Here is a 16,661-nt window from a genome sequence, read left to right as displayed (position 1 = left end):
ACTTAGAAGTGGATATCCTCGGAGTAGTGAGACAACTTAAATCACGTAATAAAATCGAGTCTTCTCATCGAGACTGTATACCAGTTAGGTTCCTTTCAGAGAATGCTGATGCAGTAGCTCCTTACTTAACAATCGTGGACAACCGCTCACTCTACGAAAGATCCGTACACAAACACTGGAAAGTTGCACAGGTCACACCAGTATTCAAGAAGGATAATTGCAGTAATCACTAAATTACCCTCCCACATCATAAACGTCGATATGCAGCAACATTTTGGAAGATATATTGTGTTCTAACATTATGGTTCAAATGGCTCTGAGCACTATGGGACTTAAAATCTGAGGTCATCGGTCCCCTATACGTCTGCAGCTACATCAGAGTGACCCGATTTGTGGAAGATTGCCAGTGACTACAACTCTTCTTGGAGGCAATTGCATTGAGATGTACAGATTTGTGTTCTTGTTACGATGATGTTTAATAAATTTCCGCTTCTAGGGAAACATGAAGACCCTTTATGGTCACCATGTAGACTATGAAGTTTTGTGCAAAGTATCTACGTCTACTATGAAGTTTTGTGGAAAGTATGTACATCTACATCGACATCTATACTCCACAAGCCACCTGGCGGTGTGTGGCGGAGGGTACCCTGAGTACCTCTATCGGTTCTCCCTTCTATTCCAGTATCGTATTGTTCGTGGAAAGGATTGTCGGTATGCCTCTGTGTGGGCTCTAATCTCTCTGATTTTATCATCACGGTCTCTTCGCGAGATATACGTAGGAGGGAGCAACATACTGCTTGATTCCTCTGTGAAGGTATGTTCTCGAAACTTCAACAAAAGCCCGTACCGAGCTACTGAGCGTCTCTCCTGCTGACTCTTCCACTGGAGTGTATCTATCATCTCCGTAACGCTTTCGCGATTACTAAATGATCCTGTAACGAAGCGCGCTGCTCTCCGTTGGATCTTCTCTATCTCTTCAATCAACCCTATCTGGTACGGATCCCACACCGGTGAGCAGTATTCGAGCAGTGGGGGAACAAGTGTACTGTAACCTACTTCTTTTGTTTTCGAACTGCATTTCTTTGGGATTCTTCTAATGAATCTCAGTCTGGCATCTGCTTTACTGACGATTAATTTTATACGGTCATTCCAGTTTAAATCACTCTTATTTCGGAAGACTGAAACATCCCCTTAGAAAATTTATCTATTACTGTGCTGATAAACCTCTTATGTTATCTGATTTTCAAACAGCTGAGCAGAACTGAACGTACTCAGACATTTCTCTCTTTACTTATTCTGATCAACACTAAACTGACACACAATATTTTTAGTGCAACGCAATCTGACTTGCAACAGTCCCTACAAAAAACTGGCCGTGACTAACGATAACCTATTCCTTTCATGAATCACTTACCTCACAAAAATATTCGTTACTCGAACTACTGCACTACAGAGAGCGCCAATACTACCAGCTAAATAAAGGATTCTAAGTACTGAAGGCACAAACTACTGATAGGCATAGTTAGCAAATGAAAGATTATATATATATATATACGCTCTGTTCACATCGAACTGTCCAACACTACAATAGCGAATATTTCAACAGCGCCAACCAGCCACAGACTGCACACAACACAGCCAGTGATTTTCATACAGAGCGCTACGTGACGTTACCAACATAAAAACCTAAACAGCCTACTTAGATAGACCAACATAAAAACCTAAACAGCCTGCTTACAAGACTTCTCTCCATTGAGAATGACATGCTGCGTTCTGTTATCTAGGAACTCTTCAATCCAATCACACAATTGGTCTGATCGTCCATATGCTCTTTCTTTGTTCATTAAACGACTGTGGGGAACTGTATCGAACGCCTTGCGGAAGTCAAGAAACACGGCATCTACCTGGGAACCCGTGTCTATGGCCCTCTGAGTCTCATGGACGAATAGCGCGAGCTGGGTTTCACACGATAGTCTTTTTCGAAACTCTTGCTGATTCCTACAGAGTAGATTTCTAGTCTCCAGAAAAGTCATTATACTCGAACATAATACGTATTCCAAAATTCTACAACTGATCGACGTTAGAAATATAGGTCTATAGTTCTGCACATCTGTTCGACGTCTCTTCTTGAAAACGGGCTGACCTGTGCCCTTTTCTAATTTTTTGGGAACGCTACGCTCTTCCAGAGACCTACGGTACTCCGCTGCAAGAAGGGGGGCAAGTTCATTCGCGTACTCTGTGTAAAATCGAACTGCTATCCCACCAGGACCAGCGGCCTTTCATCTTTTGAGCGATTTTAATTGATTTTCTATCACTCTGTCATCTATTTCGATATCTACCATTTTGTCATCTGTGCGACAATCTAGAGAAGGAACTACAGTGCAGTCTTCCTCTGTGAAACAGCTTTGGAAAAAGACATTTAGTATTTCGGCCTTTAGTCTGTCATCCTCCGTTTCAGAACAATTTTGGTCACAGAGTGACTGGACATTTTGTTGATCCACCTACCGCTTTAACATAAGACGAAAATTTCTTAGGATTTTCTGCCAAGTCAGTACATAGAACTTTACTTTCGAATTCACTGAACGCCTCTCGCATGGCCCTCCTCACACTACATTTCGCTTCGTGTAATTTTTGTTTGTCTTCAAGGCTATCATTATTGTTCCTCTATCGATTGCTGTTTGTATTATTTCAAACTGACTGGTTTCGTGACAGAGGGTTCCCATCGGGTGTTTATGATACTATAGCCTGTCATTTACGCAGCTTCCTTTACAATGGGTTAGCAAAAAAGGAGACGACACATCTTAAAAGTTTTCTAACTGTTTCTCTCTACAGGAACGTATCTTTGTCAATCTAGGAACTCCTCAGTTATGTTTTTTGTGTAATCCTCTGGTTTGTTTTATGTACAAATTATTTCAAAACTTTATGTTTAATTGCGACGGTATGTGTAAAAGGCACTCAAAAACTCAACAAGCCCATTACATCATTTTATTTGCAATTTTAATGTAAAGCGACAGTGCACTGCCATATGGCAGTGACCTTGATAGTGTTCCATTAAGACTGGTTACTACAACAAATTAGATAGAATATATTTTAGCTCTCTAATTCGAGTTTGATAAGTCTGGCAATAAAAAAAAAGAAAAAAAATGTTTGTGTCGCAAGTCACTCACCTTACTTCTCAATATAGTCCCCTCTGTGGAATATACACTTGGTCCAGTGCTCCTTCGGTTTTTTCATCTCATCAGAAAAATAGGTTCTGTTAAGCTCTGAAAAATACTCGTTGATTGCAAGTATCACTTCCCCATTTACTGAAAATTTCTTCCCAGCAAGCCAGAGTTTCACGTTAGGGAGCGGGGAGAAGTAACTTGGAGCTAAGTCTGGTGAAGAGGTTGGATAAGAAGCCATTTAATGCACCTTCGCCATTTTTATGACTAATGTCTGGGATACTGCGTTATTCTGGTGAAAGAGAACTTTGTTGCGTGCCAACCTCAGTCGTTTTTCAGCTGATGAAAGTTTCCAAAGATCCAACAATGAAGCATAACAGTTATCTATGAGGATTATTCCTTGGGAATCCCAAAATACAGTTGTCATCACAGTACCAGCTGACAAGATAATCTCTGCCTTCTTCAATGCACTTTCATCAGCATTTGTCCACCGTTTTGAATGTGGTTTTGACTCAAGTGTGTAATGATGGAGCCAGGTTTCATCAACAGTCGCAAATCGTGCTGAAACACGGTGCCAGGTATGCTTTTGGTTGGTTGCGAGCCATTGTGGCATCCACTTCGCACAGAGCACACACAACTTCTCTGTAGTTAGTTCTCCCTCAGCTGAGATGCTCGCAGTTTCAGAAATCTCACGAATTTGTATCCAGCAGTCTTGCGTTTCCATATTGTGGATTTTGTCACTGGTTTCCTTTGTGGTAACATCAACTGGACGGCCACAGCATTCTTTGTCTTGGTTGCTTGGTCGACCACATTTAAATTCAGTAATCTAAAATTAAGTAGTCTTCAAAGGTGTTGCAAAGTCTGCATGAACTTCATCCACTTCTGTTTTGATTTGTGTGGCAGCCCAAGTTCAAATGAAAATGTTTAATAACGGCATGAAACTTGTTTTTTTTTTTTTTTCATTTCCAGTTGCAATCGACTCACTGAACAATTCAGAAATCTGTCAATAATGAACTGTGTGCTGCACATTGTTGAAATTCTTTATACAAACCTTGGAATAATCAAGCTTACCAACCATGGTTCAATTTTTTCATGTATGTTTACCAGACTTATCAAACTACCCAAATATTGTAAACACAAGATTGTAAACCGATTGTCATTTATTTTTATGTATTTTAACAGATACAAAGAAGGACTACACTGTCTGAAACAGGTCAGTTTGATAAAAACAGGAAGTGTACATGTTCTACAAGCAGCAATAGCGATTTCCATCCCTGTGACAAGTTTGTCCAATTTTGTCAAAAATTTCTAATTGTAACCAACAAAAGTATATTACAGTTTTAAATGAAGTGATGGTTTTTTCCTGACCAGCTTTGTGTATTACTGTCACAGGCCCACTTTTACCTCGGACGCACTGTATGTGCTGTAGCTGGGGAAACACAGTGGGTCAGGGCCGCGCTCTCAGAGTCTGTCTGCACATTTTATAGCGCCGAGCTTTCTTTGCGACAAAAGGCGTCCTTCCTCAGGGTGTGCCGGGCGAGGAGCCACGCCGGCGGCGCAGCAGCAGCCCGCGCCTGCTGGACCGCGTGCAGCTGTTCGACCGCGTGGCGCAGGAGCACGCCGAGTCGCAGGCCACCAACCCCTTCTCCGACCACTTCCAGGGCCGCGTCTCGCCTCGGCCCGACGACCCCGACTACGGCAAGTGAGTGCTGTGCGGCAGCAGTCTGGCAAAAGTATAGCGTTAACCTCCTCTTAATGTATACTTTTTTCACATTTGAAACTGTCACGTATAAAAATACGTGCGATATCTACATTACTAAATGGCTAACACAATGCGCACTGATACAGATCCAATTTCTACTGGTACACAGCTGGAGGTACTTCAAAAATGGTTCAAATGACTCTGAGCACTATGGGACTCAACATCTTAGGTCATAAGTCCCCTAGAACTTAGAACTACTTAAACCTAACCAACCTAAGGACATCACACACACCCATGCCCGAGGCATGATTCGAACCTGCGACCGTGGCAGTCCCGCGGTTCCGGACTGCAGCGCCAGAACCGCAAGGCCACCGCGGCCGGCCAGCTGGAGCTACTCGTGGATGATCAGACACTGTAGAGGTACCAAATGTTCACTGCTATGTTGCACTTACTGATTCAAAACCCCAGACTCTTCTATGGCAACAAGATCCACTGATGTAGCGCGCTATGAGGCCGCAAATTCTGCTACATTGTGAACAATACAAACGCCAGCATTTGGATGCAGTTTTCCTCACAATGAACTGGAGTACAAGGCTAGCAAAGAAGCTCCAAAAATAAACTGTATAAGGTATACGATTTTAATAAGCTGCCTGTATAAACTACTCATCATGTGTATGAACGAGCAAACACCATTCAAAAAAAAAAAAAAAAAAAAAAAAAAAAAAAAAAAAAAAAAAAAAAAAAAACTGTACTTCATCAAATTTATCCAAAAAGTTAATTCATAATATACACTACTGGCCATTAAAATTGCTACACCAAGAAGAAATGTAGATCATAAACAGGTATTCATTGGACAAATATATTATACTTGAACTGACATGTGATTACATTTTCTCGAAATTTTGGTGCATGGATCCTGAGAAATCAGTACCCAGAACAACCACCTCTGGCCGTAAGAACAGCCATGATACACCTGGGCACTGAGTCAAACAGAGCTTGGATGGCGTGTACAGGTACAGCTGCCCATGCAGCTTCAACACGATACCACAGGTCATCAAGAGTAGTGACTGGCGTATTGCGATGAGCCAGTTGCTCGACCACCATTGACCAGACGTTTTCAGTTGGTGAGAGATCTGGAGAATGTGCTGGCCAGGGCAGCAGTCGAACATTTTCTGTATCCAGAAAGGCCCGTACAGGACCTGTAACATGTGGTCGTGCATTATCCTGTTGAAATGTAGGGTTTCACAGGGATCAAATGAAGGGTAGAGCCACGGGTCGTAACACGTCTGAAATGTAACGTCCACTGTTCAAAGTGCCGTCAATGCGAACAAGAGGTGACTAAAACGTGTAACCAATGGCACCCTATATCATCACGCCAGGTGATGCGTCAGTATGGTGATGACGAATCCACGCTTCCAATGTGCGTTCACCACGATGTCGCCCAACAAGTATACGACCATCATGATGCTGTAAACAGAACCTGGATTCATCCGAAAAAAGGACGTTTTGCCAATCGTGCACCCAGGTTCGTCGTTGAGTACGCCATTGCAGGCGCTCCTGTCTGTGATGCAGCGTCAAGGATAACCGCTGCCACGGTCTCCGAGCTGACAGTCCATGCTGCTGCAAACGTCGTCGAACTGTTCGTGTCTTGCAAACCTCCCCATCTGTTGACTCAGGGATCGAGATGTGGCTGCACGATCCGTTACAGCCATGCAGACAAGAAGCCTGTCATCTCGACTGCTAGTGATACGAGGCCGTTGGGATCCAGCACGGCGTTCCCTATTACCCCCCTGAACCCACCGATTCCATATTCTGCTAACAGTCATTGGACCTCGACCAACGCGAGCAGCAATGTCGCGATACGATAAACCGCAATCGCGATAGGCTACAATCCGACATTTATCAAAGTCGGAAACGTGATGATACAGATTTCTCCTCCTTACACGAGGAAACACAACAACGTTTCACCAGGCTACGCCTGTCAACTGCTGTTTGTGTATGAGAAATCGGTTGGAAACTTTCCTCATGTCAGCACGTTGTAGGTGTCGCAAAAGGCGCCAACCTTGTGTGAATGCTCTGAAAAGCTAATCATTGGCATATCACAGCATCTTCTTCCTGTCGGTTAAATTTCGCGTTTGTAGCACGTCATCTTCGTGGTGTAGCAATTTTAATGGCCAGTAGTGTAAATACACTGCCTGATAAAGGAAGTGAAGCTCGCACAAGACACGGTCAGATGTCAATGTAACTATGTACATGTACAGACCATTGGTGGGTATGTAAATGATTGGAGTGGCAGTGTTCGTGACAGGTAGAGGTAGAGCAGCCCCAGATGGTACTAAAGTTGTTCATGTTTATTGCTGGTACCAGACTTGGTAGGGTATATAAGAAAGTTCAAAATGGTTCAAATGGCTCTGAGCACTATGGGACTTAACTTCTGTGGTCATCAGTCCTCTAGAACTTAGAACTACGTAAACCTAACTAACCTAAGGACAACACACATCCATGCCGGAGGCAGGATTCCAACCTGCGACCGTAGCGGTCACGCAGTTCCAGACTATAGCGCCTAGAACCACTCGGCCACTCCGGCCGTCGTATAAGAAAGTGGACAGGGTCAGATGTTGAAGGAAGAGGGGAAGGAAGGTTATGATTTAAGGTTCCATCGACGTCAGGGTGATTAGAGGTGGCGCACAACCAACAGAATGTTTCAAGGGATGGGGAAGAAAATCGACCGTACCCTTTCAAAGCAATCTCCCTGGCATTTGAGTGAGCAACTTAGGGGAATCACAGAGAACCTAAATCAGGATTGATGGTCTCGGATTTGAAGAGTTGCCCTCGCAAATATGAGCCCTGTGTGCTATCCACTGCCCCACCTCAGTCAGTATGAGATGTTGAGTGGGGCAGCGGTATCCACGTCTGACACAATCTGAAAAGGGCCTCATTGTGGGTCTCCAGGTGGCCAATCGGTCGCATCGTACGGTACCTGTATTTATGGATTGCCCAAAAGTCACAGTGGCCTGATTTTGGAAGCGTAGGTTTGGGATGGTGATTTCACGTCGTCAATGTTCTTCTCGATCAGATCACGCCTGACCACGAGAAGGGATGATGGCTGTATTGCGCACCAAGCACATGGTAACCGCTTCACATATGCGCCTGTACTCTGAGAACAAGTAATGGACTCAATGCGACATACTGTGCCATTCAACACCATTGGACCAAGACTGACAGCAGCTAAACTGGGGAATTACTGTCACATGTGCACAATGCCGCTGACACCACAAGACAAACAGAGACGTTTGCAGTGGCGCCATCACCAGGAAGCATATATTGTAGGTCTACGTCTACATCGTTAGTCTGTAGTGCCTGGCACGGGGTTTTTCGAACCACCTTGACCATTTCTCTGCCGCTCCACTATCGAATAGCGTGTGGAGAAAAAGAACACTTAGCAGTTTCCGTGCAAGGTATGATTTTTCTTATTTTATTGCGACGATCATTCCTCCCTATGTAGTTGGGCGCCGACACAATATTTTCACACTCTGAGAAGAAAGCTGGTGACTGAAATTTTATGAGAATACCCTCCCGCAACGAAGAAACCCTTATGGTTGCCACCCCAGTTTACATATCACATCCGTGGCGCTCTCTCCCCTGTTTCGGGATAGTACAAAACGAGCTGACATTCTTTGAATTTTTTTCAAGTTATCCACCGGCCCTATCTGATGCAGATCCCACACTGCACAGCAGTACCCCAGAAGAGGACGTACAAGCATAGTATAGGCTGTCTCTTTATTAGACCTGCTGCATTTTCTCAGTGTTCTGGCAATTTTATCTATGTGAACGTTCCAACTTAATTTATTCGTAATATTGCTGACGAGTGGCATTGCACTGTGTTCGGCGACGAATCGGGTTCTGCACTACCCCATCGTCGACCACTGTGGCAGCAACCTGGGGAGAGGTCACATTCCTCGAATCTTCTGCTGAGACACAACGGTATTACTTCTGCTGTCATGGCATGGGGAACATGGGGTATGACTTCAGGTCAGAGATGGCTATTATTGACGGAATTATGACAGCACGGTGGTAGGAACATAACGGACATTCTGTGTCCACACATGTCACCTCTCACGTGATAGAATTGTGGTATCATTTTTCAACAGGACAATGCTCACAAACACGATTTGTGTCGCTATGAACTGTCTGCATGATTTTGAAGATACTCTAGTGATTAGGAACAGCCTGTAACCTCCCCATCACTTATCGACCTTAATGACAGTGAAAAATTAAACCGCGTGCACCTAATGGAAATTTGGGAAAAGCAATCGTCACTGGTGGAAATTAATTTTGAAAAGGGGTAAAGTTAATAAAGAAAGTAAATGTGCGGTCGTTATGTTAACAATTAACTGGCGGTAATTAGATATTTGAGATTTGTGGAAAATTACGGTCGCAAGTCCTATGGACAACTACTATAATAACTGAAAATGAAAGATTAATGCATTTATAATTAGCACTAAAAGCGTGGCTACTGAAGGTTGACACGTGTAGTGTGAAAACTGAATGTTTGCCAGAAGTAATAAATTTCGCTACACTCGGACTTAATTTAGCAAAAGAATAAATGGAACTGGGAAACTGAAAGTTAATTTAGTGACTGAAATTAATAGTGAAACTTTGTTTCTGAAGCACTACGAAATTCAATAAAATAAGGTTAGCCTTGGGCTACCTCAACAATCATTTCAAAAACTACTTGGATCTACGCAATTTAGAAATAAGAGATTTAACTTTGAACTTGAATTAAATGATTCTCGACAATTAACAATAGTAAAATTTAGTATCAAGCTGAGCTGCAGTCACACGTAAGCTAAAATATGGTAACAAAACTCGCACCCTTAATTTGTGCTTGTGTAATCTAAATATTGTAGCCAGCTATGAATACTTTAACTGAACTTTGAGTTTAAAGCAGTGAAATGGAGTGATATTACTTTAACTCTGGCGTTTGAATTTCAACGACACTCGGGTTCATTCCGGAAAAGGAAGCGACGCTGCTTGGTAATGCAATTGGGACAATGAGCAACAAAGATTCACGCTACGTTGCTGTAGTTTAGTGAAAAAAATTTAACAGTTAGAAAAGCTGAGGTGTGCCGTACAGTTCTAAAACTTTACGTGCTTTTAGTATTCCTTGTTGGTTGATTGAAGGTTTGCAGTCGTCGATCGGGGAGGTGGCGACAGTCACTCATTGCCCACCGTCGCTGTTGCAGAAGCTGGATGTTGGCGCGCCTTCTTCTCGACACGGTCACCAGGCGAAACAGGCTCTCGGTGTGCGCCAGCTGATGCTCCCCGTCCGCGACACCGTGTCAGAAACTATCATAGCAAGTCGAGCGCAATTACATGCTGCCAAACCCGGAAAGCGCGGCAACTTGCGGGAGCGTCACACAACACACCTGCTCCACCGCCCAACTCCAGCCAGACTCTGCTCTGCCCGCGCTCCATACGGCATAGTTAACACTACCCAAGATCCTAAACACTTTGGTTCTCCACACAACCTATCGATGTAATCGTTCGATAGTATAGTTTTGCCTAGGCCAGACCTAGCGTAAAAATACAAATAATATTTACAAAACAAACCAGTTGTACATCGACATAAATGCATATACACTCCTGGAAATGGAAAAAAGAACACATTGACACCGGTCTGTCAGACCCACCATACTTGCTCCGGACACTGCGAGAGGGCTGTACAAGCAATGATCACACGCACGGCACAGCGGACACACCAGGAACCGCGGTGTTGGCCGTCGAATGGCGCTAGCTGCGCAGCATTTGTGCACCGCCGCCGTCAGTGTCAGCCAGTTTGCCGTGGCATACGGAGCTCCATCGCAGTCTTTAACACTGGTAGCATGCCGCGACAGCGTGGACGTGAACCGTATGTGCAGTTGACGGACTTTGAGCGAGGGCGTATAGTGGGCATGCGGGAGGCCGGGTGGACGTACCGCCGAATTGCTCAACACGTGGGGCGTGAGGTCTCCACAGTACATCGATGTTGTCGCCAGTGGTCGGCGGAAGGTGCACGTGCCCGTCGACCTGGGACCGGACCGCAGCGACGCACGGATGCACGCCAAGACCGTAGGATCCTACGCAGTGCCGTAGGGGACCGCACCGCCACTTCCCAGCAAATTAGGGACACTGTTGCTCCTGGGGTATCGGCGAGGACCATTCGCAACCGTCTCCATGAAGCTGGGCTACGGTCCCGCACACCGAAAGGCCGTCTTCCGCTCACGCCCCAACATCGTGCAGCCCGCCTCCAGTGCTGTCGCGACAGGCGTGAATGGAGGGACGAATGGAGACGTGTCGTCTTCAGCGATGAGAGTCGCTTCTGCCTTGGTGCCAATGATGGTCGTATGCGTGTTTGGCGCCGTGCAGGTGAGCGCCACAATCAGGACTGCATACGACCGAGGCACACAGGGCCAACACCCGGCATCATGGTGTGGGGAGCGATCTCCTACACTGGCCGTACACCACTGGTGATCGTCGTGGGGACACTGAATAGTGCACGGTACATCCAAACCGTCATCGAACCCATCGTTCTACCATTCCTAGACCGGCAAGGGAACTTGCTGTTCCAACAGGACAATGCACGTCCGCATGTATCCCGTGCCACCCAACGTGCTCTAGAAGGTATAAGTCAACTACCCTGGCCAGCAAGATCTCCGGATCTGTCCCCCATTGAGCATGTTTGGGACTGGATGAAGCGTCGTCTCACGCGGTCTGCATGTCCAGCACGAACGCTGGTCCAACTGAGGCGCCAGGTGGAAATGGCATGGCAAGCCGTTCCACAGGACTACATCCAGCATCTCTACGATTGTCTCCATGGGAGAATAGCAGCCTGCACTGCTGCTAAAGGTGGATATACACTGTACTAGTGCCGACATTGTGCATGCTCTGTTGCCTGTGTCAATGTGCCTGTGGTTCTGTCAGTGTGATCATGTGATGTATCTGACCCTAGGAATGTGTCAATAAAGTTTCCCCTTCCTGGGACAATGATTTCACGGTGTTCTTATTTCAATTTCCAGGAGTGTATATATATATATAAATACATACATACATACATACATACACCCCTGGAAATGGAAAAAAGAACACATTGACACCGGTGTGTCAGACCCACCATACTTGCTCCGGACACTGCGAGAGGGCTGTACAAGCAATGATCAGACGCACGGCACAGCGGTGTTGGCCGTCGAATGGCGCTAGCTGCGCAGCATTTGTGCACCGCCGCCGTCAGTGTCAGACAGTTTGCCGTGGCATACGGAGCTCCATCGCAGTCTTTAACACTGGTAGCATGCCGCGACAGCGTGGACGTGAACCGTATGTGCAGTTGACGGACTTTGAGCGAGGGCGTATAGTGGGCATGCGGGAGGCCGGGTGGACGTACCGCCGAATTGCTCAACACGTGGGGCGTGAGGTCTTCACAGTACATCGATGTTGTCGCCAGTGGTCGGCGGAAGGTGCACGTCCCCGTCGACCCGGGACCGGACCGCAGCGACGCACGGATGCACGCCAAGACCGTAGGATCCTACGCAGTGCCGTAGGAGACCGCACCGCCACTTCCCAGCAAATTAGGGACACTGTTGCTCCTGGGGTATCGGCGAGGACCATTCGCAACCGTCTCCATGAAGCTGGGCTACGGTCCCGCACACCGTTCGGCCGTCTTCCGCTCACGCCCCAACATCGTGCAGCCCGCCTCCAGTGGTGTCGCGACAGGCGTGAATGGAGGGACGAATGGAGACGTGTCGTCTTCAGCGATGAGAGTCGCTTCTGCCTTGGTGCCAATGATGGTCGTATGCGTGTTTGGCGCCGTGCAGGTGAGCGCCACAATCAGGAGTGCGTACGACCGAGGCACACAGGGCCAACACCCGGCATCATGGTGTGGGGAGCGATCTCCTACACTGGCCGTACACCACTGGTGATCGTCGAGGGGAGACTGAATGGTGCACGGTACATCCAAACCGTCATCGAACCCATCGTTCTACCATTCCTAGACCGTCAAGGGAACTTGCTGTTCCAACAGGACAATGCACGTCCGCATGTATCCCGTGCCACCCAACGTGCTCTAGAAGGTATAAGTCAACTACCCTGGCCAGCAAGATCTCCGGATCTGTCCCCCATTGAGCATGTTTGGGACTGGATGAAGCGTCGTCTCACGCGGTCTGCACGTCCAGCACGAACGCTGGTCCAACTGAGGCGCCAGGTGGAAATGGCATGGCAAGCCGTTCCACAGGACTACATCCAGCATCTCTACGATCGTCTCCATGGGAGAATAGCAGCCTGCATTGCTACGAAAGGTGGATATACACTGTACTAGTGCCGACATTGTGCATGCTCTGTTGCCTGTGTCTATGTGCCTGTGGTTCTGTCAGTGTGATCATGTGACGTATCTGACCCCAGGAATGTGTCAATAAAGTTTCCCCTTCCTGGGACAATGAATTCACGGTGTTCTTATTTCAATTTCCAGGAGTGTATATATATATATATATATATATATATATATATATATATATATATATATATAGTAAAACAATTACAATATATAAAGAAGCAGAAATGTCATATCTTGAGGTAACAAAATAAGGAAAAAAACTTGTAGTATAAGAGATGGAAATAGGAGGATATGCATTTCCGGCGTTACAAGCCCCCTATCCGCCCTGACATAATATGTGTGGGACTATTCCAGACAGCAGCTCTGTCCTAGTACCAGTATCCCCAATATCGAGAACCACTCACAAACGTTGTGGGGCACCTCGTCTCATGGGATGACAGAATGGCTTTGTGACACCATTCCCTTCTGAGTGAGGGCATGAATCCAGGCCAAGTTCTTTATACGAGGGTTGGAATTACACGAAGGAACTACACACAGGAGGCGGCCACACGGGTAGCGGGGGCTGTGCGGAAGGGACTGGGCGGTTTTTTAGGTTAGAGGGTCTCGGGGAACCACAGAAGGGACGTCCGTGTAAAAGTGGGCAGGTAAACCACAGTAAGGTAGTTGTAGGAACGATTGGCACTGTCGTTGTAAATTGTCGTTGCTGTGTTGGGAAAGAACCAGAGCTCCAGGCCCTAATAGAAAGCACTGAAGCTCAAATAGTTGTAAGTACAGAGAACTGGCTAAAGCCGGAAATAAGTTCAGCCGAAATTTTTTCAAACGATCTAGTAGTGTTCAAAATGGTTGAAATGGCTCTGAGCACTATGCGACTTAACTTCTGAGGACATCAGTCGCCTAGAACTTAGAACTAATTAGACCTAAGGACATCACACACATCCATGCCCGAGGCAGGATTCGAACCTGCGACCGTAGCGGTCACGCGGTTCCAGACTGAAGCGCCTTTAACCGCATGGCCACACCGGCCGGCTCTAGTAGTGTTCAGAAAGGACAGATTAAATACAGTTGGTGCTGGAGTATTTATTGCTGTCAGAGGTAGTTTGCCTTGTAGCGAAATTGAAGTAGATAGTTCGTGTGAAATAGTATGGGTAGAGGTTATACCTGACATTTGGACTAAACTATTAACTGGATCGTTTTACCGACTCCCGACTCACCAGGAAAGTACTTGGGCTCGAACAAACACAAATACACCAAAATCGTGTGAGAAATAATCTAAAGGTCTCTTATTGCACTAGTGATATCCTGCATCTGCAAAACTCTGCAGTCGTCCGTTAGAGACCTCTGTGTATGCCGTGCCGCATTGCACACTGAGCTGCCGGTACGCCAGTCGGGACCAGTAGGGACGGTGCAGTGTGCCTCTGAAGTTGCGTTTTGTGACATTATTTGTGTACTGAAGCGTCAGATGGCTCGGCGATTGGTAATCAGTCCTCCTAATGTATTGCGATTGGTTGAGATGAAGTTACGAAGAGCCCTTCTTCGTGAAGATGGTACTGGTGTAGAAGACGAATGATTCGCATGTTTTCTGGTATCTATTATAGTGCAGAAATATGAGCATAAGTTAGAAACAGATACTGTCGTAACACTAACACATAATGATGATGATAGGGATGATAATGACGAACAGCTCACTGCAAACGGTAGTGCTACGGAAAGTGCGGGAAGAGGCGATGGAAGCAGTGACAGTGAATACCAACCGTCTCTCAAGAAGGAGGTTAAAGTTGCAAGTATCATCACGGCGTTTGATGAGAACACACTGGAGAACATGTACGATGATTATTACGTAAGAGGTTTCGACACATACGGCAAGCTTATGAAAAGATACCCTAAACTGAAGTCTAAAAGCAATATTGAAAACATACTGGATTAAGTGGCAAAGAAAAGAGAAAGAAATACAATTTTCAAAGGAAATCGTACACTGCTGTTCAAGACCATCAAGGAGCGTGTAATGGCGAAATTCGATGAAGCGCGAGAATGCGGTTCCGCCGTTCATTATCGGCATTTACAACATTGGGCATTGGACGTAGCCAGATATCTCGGGTGTACAAACTTTACAGCTTCACTAGCATTTATTACTAATTTGGAAAAGGAGTTTAGGATAACATCACGCCGTATCACTATGCTCCAAGCACGAAAAGATAAGGATGACGAAGAAGAGCTTATTGAAAGAACTCAAACGTTTGTTGCTGACGTCAATGAGCATATCACGAGAGAAAACATCGATATTAGTTCTGTATGGAACTGTGATCAGAGTCAGTTCAACTATGAACTTTCTTGTAACAGAACACTATCCATGAAAGGGGATGGAAACACTGTCGCGATGTTGCAGTCAGTTAACTGTGCAACACATAGTTACACGATCGATGTTGCTATATCAATGGACGGACGATTGGCAGACAAACTCTGTATTTGCTTCCAAGAATCCAGTTTCAAGAGAAATAGAGACGCGGTGCCCTCCAAATGTCGTCGTCGATGCAAGTGTGAGTGGGAAGATTACGCAACAACATCTGAAGACGCTTTCTTCTGTCAGTTTTGAATCCGCATTTGTCGAGAAAGTCATTAGTACTTTGTGACTCCTGGTCTGGACGTAAGGATGAACGAGTACTACTGGAAGCATCTGGCGGAAAACATGTAGATTTCAAAAATCATTCCGCCTAAAACTACAAAATATGCACAACCTCTGGATGTGTATTTCTTCAGGCAATATAAAGTATATGCCAAGAGAATAACAGACTTCATTAAACTACGTTCCAGTAATATGCAGCCGAAATTGCACGACAGATTCTTTATCACGAATATGCGTTCTGTCATTTACAATCAGTTATCTGCGGGAGTCTACAGATCAATGCTTCGTTACCCGTGGCAGAACGCTGGCTACTATATTGGTGAACCAGTGAACAACTTCGAAAGTGTCATTGACGTGGCGTTCAACACTGATCTTATAGAATGTGCAAATATTCCACGCGATCAACTTGCATTTCTTCACTGTGCGTTTTGCAGTCATTCGTATTGCTCGGAGCGTTTTATTGACATTCCGCATTTACATTTATAGTTAAGATTACTGCATTGCGTATAGCGTCTACAATTACATCTACAGTGATATCTAGAGCATGACTGCAGAGTTTTGCAGAAAAACGACACCTAGCAGCACATTCAGAGGTAGGTAATGGTCTTGTAACCAAAGGTTCATACAGATCTGTTTGTTCGGGCCCAAGTACTTTCCTGGTCAGAAGATATAGTTGCTGAACAGTTCAAAGAAAACTTAAGTCTCATTTCAAATAAGTACCCGGCTCATACAATTACAGTCGGTGGTGACTTTAATCTACCCTCGATATGCTGGAAAGATTATACGTTTAAAGCCGGCGGCAGGCATAAAACG

At 45.6% G+C, this 16,661-nt stretch overlaps 1 protein-coding gene across 1 annotated transcript in view; it reads left to right on the top strand.

Annotated features, from left to right (window-relative positions):
- LOC124719651 overlaps positions 1 to 16,661 on the top strand; it is a 470,793-nt gene that overhangs the window by 46,894 nt on the left and 407,238 nt on the right. The window contains exon 2 of the mRNA XM_047244864.1: positions 4,688 to 4,863. Within this exon, the coding sequence (XP_047100820.1) occupies positions 4,688 to 4,863 (176 nt within the window). The remainder of the gene's footprint in view (positions 1 to 4,687; positions 4,864 to 16,661) is intronic.

This window comes from Schistocerca piceifrons, chromosome 11, assembly GCF_021461385.2.
Source record: "Schistocerca piceifrons isolate TAMUIC-IGC-003096 chromosome 11, iqSchPice1.1, whole genome shotgun sequence".
Taxonomy (NCBI): domain Eukaryota; kingdom Metazoa; phylum Arthropoda; class Insecta; order Orthoptera; family Acrididae; genus Schistocerca; species Schistocerca piceifrons.
Note: the sequence above shows the minus strand (reverse complement) of the source record. Positions and strands in the feature narration are given on the sequence as shown.